This window comes from Anarrhichthys ocellatus, unplaced genomic scaffold (assembly GCF_004355925.1).
Source record: "Anarrhichthys ocellatus isolate YVR2014 unplaced genomic scaffold, GSC_Weel_1.0 scaffold10, whole genome shotgun sequence".
Classification (NCBI taxonomy): domain Eukaryota; kingdom Metazoa; phylum Chordata; class Actinopteri; order Perciformes; family Anarhichadidae; genus Anarrhichthys; species Anarrhichthys ocellatus.
Window position 1 is genome coordinate 3,835,305 of NW_022280040.1, and position 19,294 is coordinate 3,854,598.

The following is a 19,294-nucleotide window of genomic DNA, read 5'->3' on the forward strand; positions in this document are numbered from 1 at the left end:
GGGACTCAGACTGCACAGAGGAGAACAAGTGTGGTACAAGATACTGCACTCTAACGTTCATATTATTGTTGAATCACTTTGACTGATATACTGCAATAACCAATAGCTCTGGTTTCTCTGGTAGGTTGCTCTATAAAAAAATAATCTGGTGAGCAGGATGTGTGTTTTGAAGCGTTGACATTTGCTTTTTAGCACTAATGTGGACATGACCGGCCTTGGATAGCCTGGCTAGAACTGGTACCACAAACGTAAAATGAATTTCATCTGATTAACGGCTCCTTCTCCTCATCTCCCCTCTTCCTGTCTCTCACTTTCTCTGCCTCTAATTGCTATTACCTGCTCTTGTTGACCTCAGACACCAGGGGACAGCAGCTGTTATGACAATCTAAGTGATTAGACACCTTCTACATCATCAGCTTCGTCTCGGGGGATGAGAGCATCTACTTAAACACACAGCAGGTTCCCAGGCAACCGCATCATCAAGACAACACATGCACACACACACAAACAGACACAAACACAAGCACAGGCACATGCAAGCAAGCACATTTCTACCTTGCTGTCCCACTTAGATTGCTTACGAAAAAAGAAAATTCAATTCCCCTGAGAACAGCCAGACAAGGCCATGGATTGTTTTTTGATTAGACCCTATCTTGTGCCAGCCTCGATAGCAGTGCTACTAAACACGCTGGGTTTGGAGAAAAACTCTGTGAAAAGGTACATGGAGAATATTTTGTAATGTGGAAAGTGACTGACAACCAGCTAATTCTCCATTTTGGCAGCACCATTAAGCAACCAGCTGAACCACATGGAGAGCATGAGTGAGGAAAATTGGCCCCTTGTGGCCAAGACACGCACACCCACCAATACTGCTGTGGCATCTGCTGGCCAGCTGTGCCACAATAACACGATGAATCAAGACAGCTCAAGCGGTAGAGGTGGTCGATCTCTTACCTCTCCCAACGGCATGGACCACAGAAGGACCGAAGCCACGGATCTGGAAACCCAACCCATCGGCGGAGTCTGGGATCTTGACCGTCCTGGTGACAAGAGGAGGGAAAATAAGCTGATGCAAGATGACTTTGACAATATTTCTTTAAACCTACGTATGCACACATTTAACGCACGTGCATATGCAGAACTGACTTACTCTCTTGGCTTGGTGCTAACCAGCACCCTGAGGGGTCCTTTGCTGTTGAAGCACTGCCTGAGGAGAGCTTCCACTTCAGAGAAAGGCCTGAGGAACACCAGGTCTCCATTTATGGCAAACAACTTCTTCCCCACCTCCAGGCCAGCCATCTTAGAGAAGAGAAAAGAAGAGATGATCGAAAAATATTAAGTCAAGCATCAGTTTTTAATGTCATACAGAATCCAAATGAAATGTTTGTCATTTTGAGCTTCAGATTAACTTTGGTATAAGAACACAAATATTCCCAAATGATTTCTAGATATCAGAGATGGCTTTTATCTATCAGTACACAGCTGGATCCTGTTGTGGATTTCATTGTCCCAGTTTGAATATTTAAAAGCAACTGTGTATGCGATCCAGACCATACAGACTCATTCTGTGCGACTACAGGGCTGGAGGGAATTATGGGTCGTGCGCTCATATTGATCACATTTGCCTTCAAACTCCTCGGCCCCATTTTCATCTTGCAGATCAAAGCTAAACACCAAAGGAGACCTCAAAAATATGGTGCCCTTTAATGTGCTCTATTTCTGCACGATAATGCTTCTAATGTCAGCATTCGTGTCTATCACCATAAAAGCAGGTTAGAGGTTTGGATTTTTTTTGATGACTGATGATCAAACCACATTTTAACAACTAAAGGCTTCTGTTGATGCTCATCTGCTATGAAAGCATCACAGCTTTGCAGAACAACTTCGAGGAAACAAAATCAAATGCAGCTGTTGAATTACAAAGGGGATACACGGAACCACACAGTCTGAACACCATAAAGAAAAGAAACACCCGTAGGATTTGGCCTCTACAGAGATTACATGAATTTGTACAATAGTAAAAATTCACTCAGTAAGGACCCTGTTTCAAAAGTAATAATAACGACATTTGGAAATCAATTCATTCAATAAGCATGTATGTACTGTGTGTGTGTGTGTGTGTGTGTGTGTGTGTGTGTGTGTGTGTGTGTGCATTCGCACCTCAGCTGGGGAGCCCTTCTCTACAGATTTGATGATGGGGACTCTGTTTCTCTCTTCCAGCATGAAGCCGTAGCCTCCGTCACTGGGCCTTATCTGGAGAAAAACAACATGTCTCCCATCAGAAGAATCCCAAGCCAGCAGACTGAGACATTTTCACAGAGCACAAACACACACACACCAGAAGCAGATACTGCTACATACAGATAGCAGCCCGTGGTCGTATTTGCTCACTCCTCAGAAAAGAATGCTTACTGAGGTATAAAATGGACTTCTGCAGTGTTGTGACTTTTCCTCCTCACAGCTGTGTGCCTTCTTATGATTTACCGTGCCTTCGGTTTTGTTCTGAGTTGTGGGTACTTTATAGCAAAGTCATAGTAATCAATCAATAAGCCACCATGGAGTACACAGTAAGCAGGCGCTCACCAGGAGAGACTTGGAGATGACGTTCTCAACTATCTTCAGGTCGTGCTTCATAGGTTTGTGTTTGGTGTTGGAACCCTCCATCTCCTCATCAGCGAAGAAACGAAACAACAAGGGCTCGTCCTTGAATTCACTCTTTTCCAACACTGAAGGAGATAACAACACAGTCACAACTGAGTAAATGTCAGAAAAAGAAACAACCGACATTAAACTTGCTGAATATTGCTGACACCCAGTGTGTTTGAAAGCTTTAGGTCCAACTACAGATCACGTATGGACGGACATTGAGAACTTGTTGTGTAATCCGTCACAGCGAACATCAACTCTGCAGTTATTTTTGTCTCATCTTTCTCAGGGTAATGCAGTTTTGAGAGTTACAAAAAAAACAGTTTTTAACCTCAAAAGTATTATGTAACTTTGACATGACTTTGACGAGGATTATGAAAACAAATTGTAGGGAAATTAATGGAAACCAATGGCTGTGTGTAAGGATTATATAATACAGAAAAATGGTTTGCAAATTGGATAATCATGTCATAGAATATGTGATTTGTGAAAATGTAAAATCACTACAATTGTCCCACAAGACAACCATATGAAATTAAAATATGTTCTAGTTCCATGACTTAGACTGCCTATTGATGGTTTATTGAAAACTTGACTCTCAGCATCTAGTGCTGTGCATGATTAGAACATATTCAAATAATTAATCAAGCATTTTTCACTAAGTTAAGACATTTGAACATGATTAGTCACATGCCAAATGGAGCATGCCCCAGCAGTTCAACACATGTGCACTATGTATCCCGATATGCACAAACACACACTGTGAAAGAAAGTGAGACCCCACTTCCATTGCATGAACCCAGTCTCCACGGCAAAAGGGGAAAAATAACCCTATTCTTCATTCCACTCAAGATCAGATATAGGTTTAATAAGCACATTGTCAGGCCAAATAACTTACTGGCACGAATGGTGAAATTATCCTGAAGGCTGTGGAAGTGAAAAGTGAAATGTCTGATGGCTGGGACTGTTATGTTCCATAGATGTGCTGGTAATTTGTTGAGTGAGGCTGGAACTGTGGACAGTTTGGAGCAGTTACATCATGGAGGTACAAGGAGACACGCTGTGACTCATACTGTAGTGTGCATGATGTGGACTTTGGCACGAGGGAGGAGCAGAGTTAAAAACCGAGTCTGACTCGCATAAATAAGCTGTAACCATGGCTTCTGACCATTTTGCACTTAAACTGAAAAACATCCATGTGTTCTCTGCCAAGTTCTCACAGCTAAGGCAAGACCTGCATGTACCCTGTTACTTAAGTTCAGATGCACACAAATAGGCACGCAGTTAACGATAGCATGCATGGATACAGCCATAGCCCTAACCACACATACTGATTCATTCACTGGATTGGAAATATGTTCTATTCCTGTTGCGTGTCAAAGGGATTATAAGTAGTAATGGAAAGAGAACAAGAGTGGTTGTGTTCTAAAACAGGATTCTAAATGCCAGCCGCCCTCTGTGCGGTTTCTCCAAAGCGTTCAAGTCTCATTTAGTAAACAGTGGAGAGGATTCCACTGTGTGAGAACAGCGGGATCAAGAACTTTTTTTTGGGTTTGTTGAAATCCTCGGCAGTGAGAAGTGCTGTACCGTGATGCATGAAGCCATTGTCGCACAGCTCCACCCCCAAGATCAACGCCTCCTCCCTGGTTCTGCAGTCCCCCTGCACCAGAAGACACGGGAAAGAGAAAGAGTGGGTGCAGCGGAGAAATGTTTAAGCATAAAGTGTGGAAAGAGTAAACGAGTCGAGGCAAGAAAGAGAAAGAGACAGAACAAAGGACATTGTATGTTTAGAGAGCAGTCAAAATGTCACACTTTAAACACATTCCCTCCCTCCTTTTGTTCCTGCATCCAAAAATCCCAGAGGCCAGCAGAGCCACTCCACGCTCCATCTTGAACACAGCCAAAATCATGTCTAGACAACATAGTGCGACAGCTCTTGAAGTCCCACTGAAGGAGTCAGAGCTATTCCGCTGGCCTGTGTCAAACACATTCATACGGACTACCACACACACACACACACACACACACACACACACGCTATATGCAGACACAAACATGTGACGTCTGCCATTGATTCTGTGGTGGTGGCCGTACACATTTTATTTATTTGTTGTCATCCTGGACAGGACTATCAATCTGTCAACCTCAAAGCTTCCTGTCAAAGCTAATAAAGCTCAGCTGTCGAATCAATTCCGTGTTTCTTTCGTCGTTTCCTTTTGGCTCCGCTGAGAGCCTCAAGTCTGGTGGCAAGAAACGCTTTGTTGTCTCAGTTTCTTTCCTCTGTTGCACATTTGAGGTGGCCCGCAATACTATATATACACAACAGTCAAAATGTTTGAAGTTGTGCATTACTTCAGTAAAAACTTTTCACGCATGTAAAACAAATCTAATTACGATCGAATTAATTGATTCATAATTTTGCTTGGAATCATTTATTTGGACAAACACTTGGTTGACTGTGCACTATGTGATCATTATCATACGTCCACTGATAATGGATATAAGATACTAGTACTCGTCTTTGTATGTGTATGAAGCTAAATCAGGGTTTACCTGTGCAATAAGCCAGTCTATGAGCTTGTTGGCCATCACCACTGATTTGTAGGTCCGCAGGTGGTAGTCCTTGTCCCTGGATTGGTAAGAAAAGCAGAAAACGTCATGAAAAGGGTTACGAAAACAAGATTCTGCCTTCAAACTTGAACTGTGCCATGCTACTTTTCAACTCTGTGATTCACTCTAACCGTAATAAATCCAGATGGTGAACACGTGAAGTAGTAATTTCTTGGTCTATTTCAACACAAATAGCAATGGAGCCTAAAAGAGAGCTAATAATTCCCACTGTCAGAAAGGCGTGGTCACTTTTCAAGCACCGGCAGTTGTGTCATAAATCTGTGTGTGTTTCTGACACGTGGCGACAGCAAAACAGCATTCCTCCGAGCATGGCTGGTAACGGCCCCTGCTGTGTTTGGCCCTAGGGTGCCCCATGTCAGTCTGGTGTTGATGTTCCCAGTGTTACCCACACTGCTGCACAGGCCCCGAGAATGCAGTCTGAAAACGGAGCTGTGACTTTTCCCATGAACACAGGGGCCTCCCCGGGGACACTCAGGGCCTGAGCTGCAGGCCCGGGAAAGTCCAGAACCACCGTGACTTACACCGCTCGACCACTTCCACCACATGCAAACACTCACTCAGACACACACACACACACACACACACAACCGCACATACACATGCCTGTGTTGCACACAACCGCACATACACATGCCTGTGTTGCACACATGCAGTTCAGACAAGTCAAACATGACATGTGGGCCAAACTGAAGTCCAATCTCAGCTGTCTGGAGCTGGTCAAATTGTGAAGCAAGAGAGGCCAAATGCTGCCCTGTTTCCTCCACAATGGAACATTCTGTTGCCTAACTGTATTTGACAGCCCGAGTTGGTCTCTGATGATGAGGGCAGTGTTGGTATTAGCCGGTGAGGCACGTTGCCCTGCCGTCCCATACACAAAACCACTTGGACCAGAAGAGGCAAAGAGAAACACTGAATGGGATACTGGAGAAAGGGAGACTGGAGCTAGAGCGGCTGGTGCACAGTGAGGCTGTCAGAGTGAAAAATTAGGGTAAACAGCGGTCCAGCGGGCAGCCATATGTCCGGCATGAGGAAACAGCAGTTTGAGGAGTAACAGAGGGAAAGGTCACAGAGGTGTTTTTTTTTAACTTGCTGTCCAAAGAGGAAAGTTTGCCTTGACATTTTGTTCGCAGTAAATGGATGAAGAAGGCAAAACGTTGCATTTTCAAAGCATTCTTTGGAAAGATTTGAAGATTTAATCAACTGTTTCAGGTTTGACGGATTACTCAAGCACAATGCACCATATCGTTGTTTATTTTTGAAAATTCTACACATCCATCAATAAATATTGAGTTTCCGGAGGACTCATCAGCATAAAGAAGAAAACTTGTCGATATTTATCAGACTCTGAACTGAAACGTTGGTTTTCCCATTCTGTGTGAAGATAATTTATGATTGACCTTCTCTGCATTGTGTGGGTTTGCAGCATCGATGTGTGCATTTTGAAAAATGTCTTCTCGTCGCATTAATACACGTATAGCTGTGTGTACACAGTATTAGCATACAGTGGACCTTTTAAACGGACAATCAGATTCCCTGGAGCTTTCTTGTGTGAGGAAAGTTTGGTGTGAGTGGAACAGAAGCTGTGTGGGGGGTGCTGGGGGGTATAGGGGTTGCGTGGTGTACGTTCCTCCCCCCTTTCGTTTCATCTATCTCGCTCTGCCAGGAAATTATACCTAATTAGGCAGGGGCTGGTTGCTCCAATTAAATTCTGGCATTCCCAGGCCCAGTGATGCATTGTACTGCTCTCAGTGAGGACGCACTGCACAGATATGCTGGCTTACATCACACAGAGCACCAAGAAGAGTTTTTACGTCAAAAGATTTGGCCTCAACACAAATGCCAGTGGGCTGAATGCTGACACACACACACACATAATCACCCTTTAGGCTTTTTAGTAGCTGGATCAAACAGAAATACGGAAAAGATGCAGGAATACATGCAGGATCAGCGTGCCCCTTCTAGCTATGGCACAGTTTTGTTGGTGTGAAATTAAAGCTTTTCTGCGGGCAATTTGAAAACTAACATAAACAGGCAACCTTGATGCGGTACTTTGTGGCAAAACACATTAGCAGTCTGCTCCTCAAACACTGTTCAAGTGGAGATTTTAAAAAACAACACAGAAAACCAAAGCCTGCCAGCAAACACTCCTATAAAATGAGATTGCTCCACTTCGAACCCTGTTAGACAAAGGGACGTTTCATGATATGTGCCAGAATTGCTCAAAAACACCTGTTTCACATTTGGGTTTAGGTGACTATTTCATGGGCCTGTTTACACTAATTATTCACTATAAGATGACATACTGGGAGCTTACTTTTTTCTTTCCAAGTGTTTATCTGAATGACATATAATGGCACACAGAACTCATTTCAGTCCTGAAACTTTGAAAACAACAGTTTTGAACTTCAGATATCCAAATGGCTATTTTGATCATGTTGTACGTTGAGGAATTGGAATCGATGTTTGCCTCCTGCAGCAGGACTTCGTGTCAGGCCTTTGAGAGCACAAGATCAATATACTGTCGGCCACACACAGTGAAATGTGTACGACCTGCGCATTGTAACTGTGGCCACTTTAAAATGCTTTATAACAGCTATGAGCACTCCATCACCATTTTTGCCAACTCCACCCAAGTCAGTTCGTCTTAAAAAAATAAAACAATGCTACAGCTACTGGGGCCCCATCTGGCTGGGTTTGCGATGGAGGGGAAAAGACAATGGCTGCCTACCTGATGACAGGAGTGAAGAGGCTGTGAAGACGGCAGAAGAGCCGAACACCCTAAGAAAAACAAGCTTTTGATTAGGTTAATGACAGGTGTGTCAAATGTGATTTATATAAAATTGAGCTCCACTGTGTACCTTAGATATGACATCATGCATGTCACTTCTGGGGTGGTAGGTGCCATCGTCGTAGCGAAAGCGGTACAGTACAGGCTCAGGTTTGAACTGGTGTTTGTCCATGACTAAAAATGCAATTCAAAACATAAGGAGGTTTCTGAAAGGAGAAGTGCCAGGAGGAAGGATGAAAAAGTCTCAAACGCTAAGGGGGCGTTATTCATATTGCTTTAAATTCGGAAGTATAAGAGGTTTTGAAACATATTCAAGCCGAGCAGGGCTGCGCGGTGAAACAAGCTTTCCAGACAAGAGGAAGACTCAAGCCTCATACAGAGTGGTCACAGATAACACAGCTGCTCCTCTTGCTTTAGGGGACTTTGTCGAAGGCTTCTTCTCCAAAACAGTAATAACAGTTGGCTCTGTATTCTTGGCTGCAGCCATGAGAGTTCCATTAAAGGTTTTTATGAAAAGATATTCTCTCATTTTTCACATGGGCATTTCTAACAGCACTGTGAGGCAGCTCAGAGGAGCTCGGAGTTATTCCTCTCTGTCAGGACCGGCTCTAAAGCTCATATCTCATTTCTCTGTGAGGAAGCAATAAAGCACCCCCCGAGTGATTCAAGATACAACTTGGCTTGGGGCCCTACTCTGTTGAAGAAGAAAAAAAACAAACATGCAGAGCAGTACGCGCCATTTAGTGTGAATGCAAAGCATTAAGTGAGCTTAAGCCGCGTGCACCAAATACATTTGTTACCCAAAGCCACAGAACGGCCACTGAGCAAATATTTCACAAACATTACGGCAAGAGGAGATTAACATTCATAACCCCTTACCTAAACATTGTGTGAAAGGAGTGGGACACCTGCTAAGACATACGTAAATACAACAGCTGCATCTGCATTGTAGGCTCAAGCCAGGGAGGGAAAATATTGTGAAAGTGCTTGCTGAATGAGAACGTGGTTATAGGTTAGGTCAGGCAATGACAGGCATTTGCATGCACTATACAGTTTAGCACTATGTAACTTGGACTGTGGTAGATTTGGTTATAGATAAGGAACAGCAAAGGATGATGAAGCAGGTCTTAGTGGGAAAAGATTGAGAGAACTAACCATGGTGGATAATTCCATTCTCCAGCAGCGCTTGACCCAGGTGAACCCCTTCCTCTGGGTTGCCTGTCTCGCCAATTTCCATCAGCCAAGACACAAACTCACTGGGGGGGAAACACAAAAGGCAACACTGACATAATAGCGCACATACTCTCACAGGGATAACATAGCAAACGTACACAAAATCCCCAAGGGGAAATCCCATCGCTCTATAAAAGAGAGTGTGATCAGTGGAGAGAGCTTTAAATTAACCCTCAATAATCTGTAAATTGGAAAAGGTGGTGGCCTTTGCTGAGAATATGGCAACAAACACTATCTTGGCGAAGAGGGATGATATATTTACTGCTGGGGGGGGGCCACATCTGTCCAGCAGGCTTTAGGCTTTGTGTTTTGTTCAACTTCATTTATTTTAGACATTACGATGTAACACAATGAAATCCAAACAATTGAATTGAATCTCAGGAAGTTCATGATGGAAAATGAACGATAAGTTTTGCTCCGCATCATTTACAACTGGGAAGAGGAAACAAACCAAACCCCAGGAAAAACAAACATAGCATCTGATCTTCTGACAGCCCAAATGACCTAAACGGGATAATCCTCCATAATTTAGTGACTCAAGCATGAGAGAGAGTACGAGGAGAAAATAAAGAAAGAGTAAAAGGGTTGAGGACAGGCAGAGTGGCAGTATCTTATCCAATTAAATCCTCGATGTCCTGTCTGCCTATAAAAGACAAACAAACACGGCCAGCAGCACCACTGGAATTCACTTGCGGGCCATGACGGAGGTGGTCGGGTTTCAGCGTCGAGCCAACTGGGGCAATTACGAATGTTTGCGGAGAAACAACTTGACCAAACACCCCACCTCACCTCCGTCACTCTTTAACCACTCATCCTTGGCGTCTTTTCTCTACGCAACAGACCACGGGGGGAAAACACAAGTCTATAACAACGTCAATTTGTCAACCTCTGCACCTTAAACCATGGAAGGAAAAACACCATGAAAGTTTGGACTGAAATTCTCATGGTCTTCATTAGATTGGGGTCACATATGCAATAAACAGTTTCACGCAATTAAAATTTACATGTGGAATGTGGCAACATTTAAGACATATTTGTGCACAAATCGATCATTTGAGATTGTTTGGTATTATATGTTTCACTTACTTTGATTCAGCCTTTAAAGGGCCTCAAAACCAAGTGTTTTGTAAATGAACATCTTGTTATAAGCGATGAATTACTTCATGAAGGCCAAACATAGAAATGTTTCAGTTATTTAGAGTTAGATGAGATGATCAATACCACTCACATCTGTCTGCTAAAGATGAAGCTACTGCCAGTAGACATTTAGCTTAGCTTAGCTTAGCATAACAGCTAGCCTGGTTCCATCGGTAACGGGTAACAAAAAATGCTTATTAGCAATTCTAAAGCTCGTTAATTAACATATTAGTCGGCTGCTGGTAGCTTCATATTTAGCAGACTCAATCTCTTTCCAAAATGTCAAACTACTACTTTAAGTTTCTCTACGCCACGACATTAAGATTATCAACTCCCACAGAGTATCTACTGTACTTTCGTACAATATTGGTACAGTATGTTAACTGGTGTAACTGGTGTTATATCTGCCTGTTTTATGTATGAAATGCTGACTACATCCACATGCAGCAGATTTTTTATTCAGCTTCTGCTGAATTTTAACATTGGTGTGAGCAGATGGAGCAAAATGTGTGTGCCAAGTATTGTCAAAAAGAAAGAGCAGAGGCTGACGAAGACAAAGAGCATTTCTTGCAGGGTGTCTAACCTTTTCATTGAGCTCCTGAAGGGCTTTTCATCAACATCTATCACGACAAGCAGACACTATTGTCTGTCATGTGCAGAAAAGACACACTTTAAATCTCTTTTTGTTTTTCTGTTTATTCCAGGTTTAAAATTGGATGATATAACTGCAAGCTCGGTGGCTGTCACACACATTTTCTTTGATGAATTACACTGTCACAGGAACCAACCCACAAATGCGATTGTACCACTTAAAGGGGAGGAGCGCGGGACCCAAAAATAGCCTTTCGGCTTTGAAAAAACAAAAATCAAAAAAAGAGAAAGAGGAGGCGTGGTAGGAGAATAAAAGCAAAGCATTTCACAATGGAGGGAGTGGGCTGAGTGGAACCCATAGGCAATGTGGCTTTCATCAGGGACATACCATGCTGGTTCCAATTCACCAATTATGCCCACATGTAATCATCTCCATGATAATCTCAGACGGGGGAAGTACAGAGAAGCTAGAGATGTCTTTTCACCCACAAGTGGACATCCAGGTGTTGGCCAAGTTGTGTATAGAGGGATAGGTTTCCAAAAGGAGCTTCCCTGAGCTGCTTTCTCACCATATGATCTCTTCAGACTCAATGAAGTGCCCATATATGACCAACGTTTGATCCTTTTAATCTTTTTAGCTGGCAGATCCATTCCTTCTCCAGACCGCAAGGGATCTGGTGTTGTCTGCGTGGACCAAAGGAGAAAGTAATTCCTCGTTCCAAACCACCAATGCGATGTAACATGGCCACAAGTATGCCCAATTGGACTTTTTGGTTGTTTCTTTTCTCTCTCCCCATGTTTTCAAAAATAACAGGGATTTTGAAATGACTGTTTAAGCTCGGGTGATTGTCAGTGTATTTATTACCAGTCAAAACATCAATGTAAAAAATTTTAACAAATGGAAAACATGGCTCATTCTGAAAAGTAGTGGGGAGTTTACAAGGCAAATTTGTTATGGGATTTCAAGAGTCAAGATAGGCACACAGTTTAAATAACATCCAACCAACACTGTTGCATGAAAATATTTAATTTTATTCCCAACCCTTCACTCTGTAAAAAAGCTGTCATGGAGAGCTCTTCTGCTGCAGCCAGATGGTTGTAGATTTTATCATCCTGATCCAGCTTTGTCACTTTCTAAGTCTCACAAAGTGTCGCTTCTCACAAAGCAATGTGGCAGGAATGGAGTGAGGTTTGGATTGAGGTTACAGCTTTGTGCGTTTATCCCGTTCAGCAACGAAAGAGGTGTGACATCCCATCAAGATTTCCTGTATAACGCTTTCAGGCTCAATCAGGGGAACATCATATCCCAGCAGGTAGTTTGATGATCACATGGTTCTGATGAACATCAATGATGGGAGTTACAGTCCGTGCCCCCTACAGTTTGAAATTTAAGTATTTAAATTCTAAATTTAAAGAGCGTTTCTGGATGAAACCCTGGGCGAACTCAGTTCAGACCAACTTTGGCGCTCATTAACTGCATGAGAACCTGGCAAGTCGATATGACAGCAAGACATCTCCATCTTACATGATGAAAGCAAAGCGCTGAAATGGGGGCATCAACTCATGCATGCTGAAAATAGCTCAAGGACGGGATTTGGAGCTAAGCTTCACAGTAAATATTCTCACCTATCAGCAAACGGAGGATAGATGGGCATATTTAGACTCACAAGAAGTAAACATGGAAGAACAGTTTACTGGCATAGTGAAGCTGTGGAAGCTCAAGGACAAGAGGAAACGAAGAACATGTTACCAAGACACACACACAGCTGCCCTATGGTATAATGGGCCCTCTACTGCAGTTACCTCATAGATTCCTCAGCAGTAAGCTGATTGTAATCTAACATGGGCGGTGGAGAAAGCGGGCAGTCAGCTGAGCGGCACAGGGATATCTCCCTGTGATTTACGACTGGCATTCAGTGGCCGATCCGTCCCCACACACCACACCAATAATCCTTAAATAAGATTCATGGGCTAAATCTGGCTGGATTTGATTTTCCCATGACCGAGACTACAGACACGCATAACATAGAGCCACCTGAACAAAAAGCACAGATGCTTTCTTCCTCCCAGCTGCTGTCTTTAGAAATTCCTGCCCACTTAAGAAATGAAATTTAGGGATGGAGTAAATGATCTGTGTTACAATGGTGTAATCTGTATAATTTACCATATGATGTAGGTGCTAATATTAGTGATTCAACACTGAACAAGGCCTCTCTGTCTACTTCTCAAACATAAAGACCTACATATCTGCAAATACACAGAATTAGATATTCGTTCTGGTTTATCTCACGGCACAGTCATCCACTTTGACACTGACTCACTCCCTCACAGCTACAGAGCTCACACTGACACAGAGGAAACCAACAAGAATCTTACCTTCCCAGGAAGCACTTGGGAAAGGTGGTGAGCTTGCGTTTACGGTCCTTAATGAGGTTACCCTTGGTCATGAGGTGGTAGAGCTTCTCTCCCTTCTCTGACACCATCACCCACGTATCCTGCTCCATGCCGAGCCTCAGACCTATGCAGCAGGGGAGGCAAGAAGGGAGGGTGCAAAAAAAGCCTGTCAATATCTCGGCATTAACAATTTTTTTGCACTCAGCTCCTAGACTAGATGTGACACCAATTACTAGCTCGAGAAGGTTAATGTCTCTTAATTTCACAAGGTAATTAGCAATGTCTTTCAGTGTCTGTGCTAATAGTCTTAATGACTGACACTATAAAGGGATTATCATGTCCACAATCTCAAAATGGGTATGATAGATACCGAAAATTAGAGTTCTCCTTGTTGGAATTTAACACCCTTTATCGTGCTAGCAAAGACACACACAATATCACCGTATCCCTCGCTTTTTCTTTCACTCTTGGATGCAGATGCCACAACTGAATGGCTGGTATTTACTCACCTTTTTATTGATACGGTTAAAAACTTCTGTATTCAATTACCCAAATAATTACCCAATTTATTTAATTACCCAAATATTCACAGCTATTATATTCAAGACAGATGTTGAGGAGAAAAAAATAAAAATGACTGACTGACCACCCCCCCCCCCGATACTGATACAGTCAAGCGCCTTCTTACTTTTCCTCCGCTCCCTCTCTTTCATGATGGCCTCCAGCCACTCCTGCTTCTCCTCCGGGGTCTTGGCCATGCAGACGAACCACTTGTTCTTGGCCGTGTTGTGGATCTTCCAGCCGTTGTTTACTATGTTCCCGCTGCTGTGGTAGTCAGCTGTAACACGGACATGAGAGATTGGCTTCACTACTCTTATAAAGTCCTCGACTTGCAATGGGGGGGGGGGATCGGATTTTTGGACTCATTTAGGCTCGGGGTAGTTTTACATGTTTGAAGGGCCATCAATCAGCTTTTGGGGAAGTCGGGTTCAAAACACAGCAATAACATGAAACACAACTCCGGTGACTTGCTTCAGAGAAAACAAAGTAAAAATAACATTGTGATAGCAACACTAGGGCTAGGGGAAAGAACAGGATATAGACCAGAACAGACAAGACATACAATGCTTTCTTATACAGTAGTGTGCGGCCTATTTTCCAAAAACATTCATCAAAAAACTATTGAGAGTAAAGTACTCCATCTTAGTGCAAACACTCAATGTGGGCTCATTTCTCCCAGCTCCAGTCCCAGCCCTACCCTCTCTATTGAGTGCTTCATTGATTATCGCTCTTCTCCAATAAGATAAACGAGGGTACACAGACACAATCAGAAGAAGAACCATCCATCAGCATTATTTACTGTTAAGTGTTCAGAATAGTCCCACAGAGATGATGACTACTTGTGAGTCACCTCCTACGCTCAAATATGAACGGTAAGAATGTTAAAAAATAATGTAAATGGACATGAACTCTTGACCGTAAGTCATTATTTCCATCTCTTAGGAAACATTTCAAATGCTGACCTCCCTCCAAGGGTGTAACAGAAAGCAAACCATTACAATCATCAATTACAATCACATCTAAAAGCATCTACAGTGTGGTGTCCTTTATATGTTATGCCTCGAGGGCGTATTTCAACCTCAGACAGCAAGTGTGTGCCTGGGAAAAAGTCAGGGTGCTTTCATTTCGTAGGAATCCAAGCTAAAATACTCCCGTCGCCCTAGATTTCAGATTGGGATCTCCCGCCTGTGGTGCAGAACACCCAAGTGTTACTGCACCGCCGCCTGCCCCCACGTGTTTATCCTCCCTCTCCGGACCCAAACCCATCCATCTCTCACCAAACGCACCCAATATTATGGCCCATCTGGGTCTGTCCGAGAGGAAATGATGGCTTCTACAAATATAAATGATAATCAGTGGCTATGTGAGGCCAAGAGACACAAGCGCTCGAGTTCACCAAGTACCAGCAGCAGCACATTCCCAAGAAAATGTAACTATAGATGTCTAAAAAACTGTTTATAGGTAAATCGTATTTTTCCATCGGTAATCCAAGTATAAAATCACATGTTGTAAAGGTTCCTGTGTGGGTCATTATGGCATATCTTTAAACCGCAGCAATGCTGGAATATGAAATGAGCATCCGAAAGACGGAGAAAATCTAGCCATTCGTCCAAAATAAATGTTCTTGTTTCTTTTCACAGGACCACTCACCCGTGCCGTCATCCACATTTTCCACCTCCATCACCTCCGTGTTGATTCTCCCTCTGAACAGGTAGCGAGGACCCTCTGTTGCCGTCTTGCTGTTTTTTAAACGCCTGCAATGGAGAGAAGCAAACAAATCATGTCATGTTATTGCTTACTGAGTAATTAGTATCACTCGCAGTTCAATCAAGAGGCTAATTATAATCATTTGATGTTTGTCTATGTGTACTAAACCACATTAAGTCAGGAAAATGCATCTAATTTAGATGAGTTATTGAATTTAAGGTCAGGGCAACAAACTTTTTACTCTCTTTCTTGCTTGTTCTTTATTTAGTCATGAATGGATCTGCTTTAATGCACTCCCTGCAGACACTACACTTTATACAGCACATGCAGTACAACAAAAATAACCAAAGCAGGTGGCAACTTGGTTGGCGTGTAAACAAGGCCTGCCAAAAAACAAACACAACGGATGTAGCATTATTGTTAGCAACTGCATTTGTAGCTCAGTGTCTGCCTGCAGAAGCACAACAATGGTCAGCAATCAGCAAGAGTTTCCTGACTCAACTTGCACTGAAAAGACAAATCTACCAGAATAAGAGTCCACAGATGGTGTTTAATATCCATACCTAGACTTATCACATGTCGCCATTTATCCAAGTAAAAAAAAAAAAAAATCCCAAATCCTTGTGTCACGTGTCTCCTCTACTGCATAACTTCTTTCAACTCCCTCACAAAAAAGTAAAATGCTTCTCACAGTGCACTGCTCTCTTTTCTTTGACAAAGTAAAGGAACTTGTGAATTATTTATAAAGTTATAATGTTCTGTAGGAGTACACAGACGGAGGGAAGTTTTAAATTAGCATAAACAATATTTTTATTCTGTCTCTAAAATAAATATACACTGTAATGAGAATTTAAATTCATCTTCTGATTTGTGGATTTTGCCAGTGGAATAATGAATAACAGAGGGTCAAGGCACCTGTTTTTCTTTTTGCAGTAAACCAGAAGCTTGTCAAACAGGAAGAAAATCCTCTCTTGTATGTTTCCAGCTGAAATCTTCAAGAGGACGCCGTGCATGAGCATCTCCGTGCATGTATCTGTGACGTTGGAGCCCTGCAAACAGACATGTGGGCAAGAGGTCAAACAGGAAAAAAAAGAGGGTGAAACAGATGCTTGGACATAGATTGACGCAGAGAAAATGCAGGAAACAAGGTATTTAAACGAGCAAATCATTTTAATGTGAATCTTTTAACTGAAAGAGAAAGTTTCTAAAAATGAATTCTATACCATGCAATGTTCACACATAGTGACTGAACAGGAGGAGGGATTACAAAGCCCAGCCTTTCCTGTTCCCTCTCTTCGGGGTCTGTAAAAACACTCACTGCTTCCTCGGAGCAGATTGCTGTGGGACTTTAAAATGCACGGCCGTTAATAGCTTCGATAGAATAACATCCCGTCCAGTCAAACCATGTGTTGCATTGTCGCGCCTGGTCACCACATTGGTTGGGGTTCCTGCTGCAAGTGATAAAGTGTGCTGTCTTTCCCCTTACCTTGCCTGCTCTGGGAATTTATGCACCACCGTTTGATCGGCCCTTCAGAGCTAAAAATAACTCCCATGTGCACAGAGCCGGAAAATGTGCTAAGCATTTCCTCCTGCTGGAGACATCAGTGGGCCAAAACTTATCCCGCTTTTTCCTTCTTTCGCTCCTCGCCCTTTTTATCCTCGTCCCTTCTGCCAATCATCCCTCACTCTCTTCCCCTCCCATTGATTCCCCGGTCATCTCTTTCATTCCTTCCTCCACACTCTTTCAGCAGCCTTTTAACTCCCCAGTTCATGACCAGATGTTAAACTAATTTGCAGCCAGTGAATGTGTGCTCACCAAACATGGAAACTTGTCCTGGTCACTTGAAGGGGCCAACTGAAACATCACAGTAGTCCAAACTATAGAGCTGCATTTCCCAAATGGAAGTACTGACACTGCCCATTTGTGTTTCATGCGCTTTGAACGGAACCCTCTGTCCATATATTTCTTTTGTTGCAGCCTTCTTTAGATTTGTATATTTCTCTGCAGCACTCTTCTATCACTCTTAACACTACTCGTGTAGCCAAAGCTCCACAGAAACTCAGAAGCTTAAGCAACACTTTAAACCCTCAGTCATCTGTTTCATCTAAATTTCAACCCTCTATTTTTATAGCCAGACAACAGCCAGACATAACAACTGCAGAAATGGATAAAAAATGAGGGACAAAGCAGTATATTCCAGTAATCAAGGAAAAAGTGTGGTGGAAAAATGTATATTAAACTCTAAAGTGGTATTTTTCAATTGGCTGGAGAGAATGTTAATGAATTTTGTTAAACAAAAGAAGCCAAATCAAGCACCACAACGCAAGTAAGTTTTAAGAACTCTAACCAAACTTAAACAAGAGAAGAGAACGTGAAGTGAAACACAACTGGACACTACTACCCACTGCTCTAAAATTAACATATTTCTGTGGTACACAGTGACAAAACACAGACACTTGCAACACAAACCAACTTGTAATCACCGCCCTGACAAATGCTGGCAGTCGTCACAATGGTGACCACTGCGGGCCATCGCCCTGTCCCTCCCACGCCAGGTGAACCTGCCAGGATGGCCCAAGGGCGGCCAGCTGTGGAGCAGGTCAGCGCTAACAAGCACTCAGCCCGGGCGGGAGGAGCAGGAACGGAAAAACAGTGGCTCTCACAATCACTCCTCATCCCTCCATCATTCCTCAGACACCCACACAGAAATGTAAGACGCAACCATCACTCAGCCGTCTCTCCGCTCTTCTTCGTTCCGTGTCATTTAGCCTGCCGTGCAGCAGTCAGAGGATTCTGTTCCAGAGTGGGCTAATGTTTACCATTGATAAAAAAGTGCTGAAGGAAAAACGGAGAGTAGCTTCAACCGGGACCATGTCGAGTGCAAGATACTCTTTGTGTGTGTTTTTGTATGTATACAGTACACATAGTCGTACTTATTTTGTGATGTTGAGAGTATTTCTCAAAAAATATATTGTCCTAAATCCATTACAAACCGTGGATTTCTGTTTTTGTCATAAACATTGCCCAACTATTTTTGTTCCTGCAGTATATTTTACTATGAAGCAAACAATAACATACTAAAAGCCTTTCTAAATGCCTTGCTAATACTAAAACAACACATTCACAGAAACCTAACCACAGATTTCTCTTTCCAACCACCACTAGGCCAACTGACCTATTATTAAGGCATCCCAGAACGCAGGAAGAAAACTAATCTAAAGGCAAACCGTCCACACCAAGAAGTTCCGTCGACCTGACGATGATTGAATTGGTGACCCTTAAAGCGTGACGGCTTTAACTGCAGGCTCATCCAGGCGAAAAGAATTTGACCATTGTGAAAACAAGTCATTGTTCCCAGAGAGAACAAGAAAGCTTAAAAGGCTGACAAAAGTCACGCCGCTTGGAATTCTTGTTGCATTGCTGGCAAAGGGCTAAGTGGCTTTAAATATGTCATGACTTTGAGCTTTGACGGGGGGGGGGGGGAAGCTCAGCCATGTTTTAATAAATGAAAAACCCACAAGCCATCTCTGACTACACAGCAAGACAGTCAGTGCAGCCATTTCTATTTCATTTACCGGGTGAGATTAAATCATTCAACACAGTGC

The 19,294-nt window shown here is 42.9% G+C and overlaps 1 protein-coding gene across 3 annotated transcripts in view; it reads right to left on the reverse strand.

The window, feature by feature from the left end:
• The window catches only part of prex2 (phosphatidylinositol-3,4,5-trisphosphate-dependent Rac exchange factor 2), a 78,879-nt gene that overhangs the window by 39,277 nt on the left and 20,308 nt on the right, over positions 1-19,294 (reverse strand). For 2 of the 3 annotated variants that reach the window (XM_031849866.1, XM_031849865.1), the window contains exons 7-19: positions 16,604-16,737; positions 15,632-15,735; positions 14,109-14,258; positions 13,403-13,544; positions 9,221-9,321; positions 8,136-8,239; positions 8,006-8,055; positions 5,200-5,275; positions 4,234-4,306; positions 2,584-2,726; positions 2,161-2,253; positions 1,151-1,299; positions 955-1,040 (exon numbers count right to left, since the gene is read on the reverse strand). In XM_031849866.1, coding sequence (XP_031705726.1) covers positions 955-1,040; positions 1,151-1,299; positions 2,161-2,253; positions 2,584-2,726; positions 4,234-4,306; positions 5,200-5,275; positions 8,006-8,055; positions 8,136-8,239; positions 9,221-9,321; positions 13,403-13,544; positions 14,109-14,258; positions 15,632-15,735; positions 16,604-16,737 — 1,405 coding nt within the window. Of the gene's footprint in view, positions 1-954; positions 1,041-1,150; positions 1,300-2,160; positions 2,254-2,583; positions 2,727-4,233; positions 4,307-5,199; positions 5,276-8,005; positions 8,056-8,135; positions 8,240-9,220; positions 9,322-13,402; positions 13,545-14,108; positions 14,259-15,631; positions 15,736-16,603; positions 16,738-17,174; positions 19,147-19,294 lie in introns of those variants that run through there. The other variant, XM_031849867.1, reaches the window with a different exon arrangement.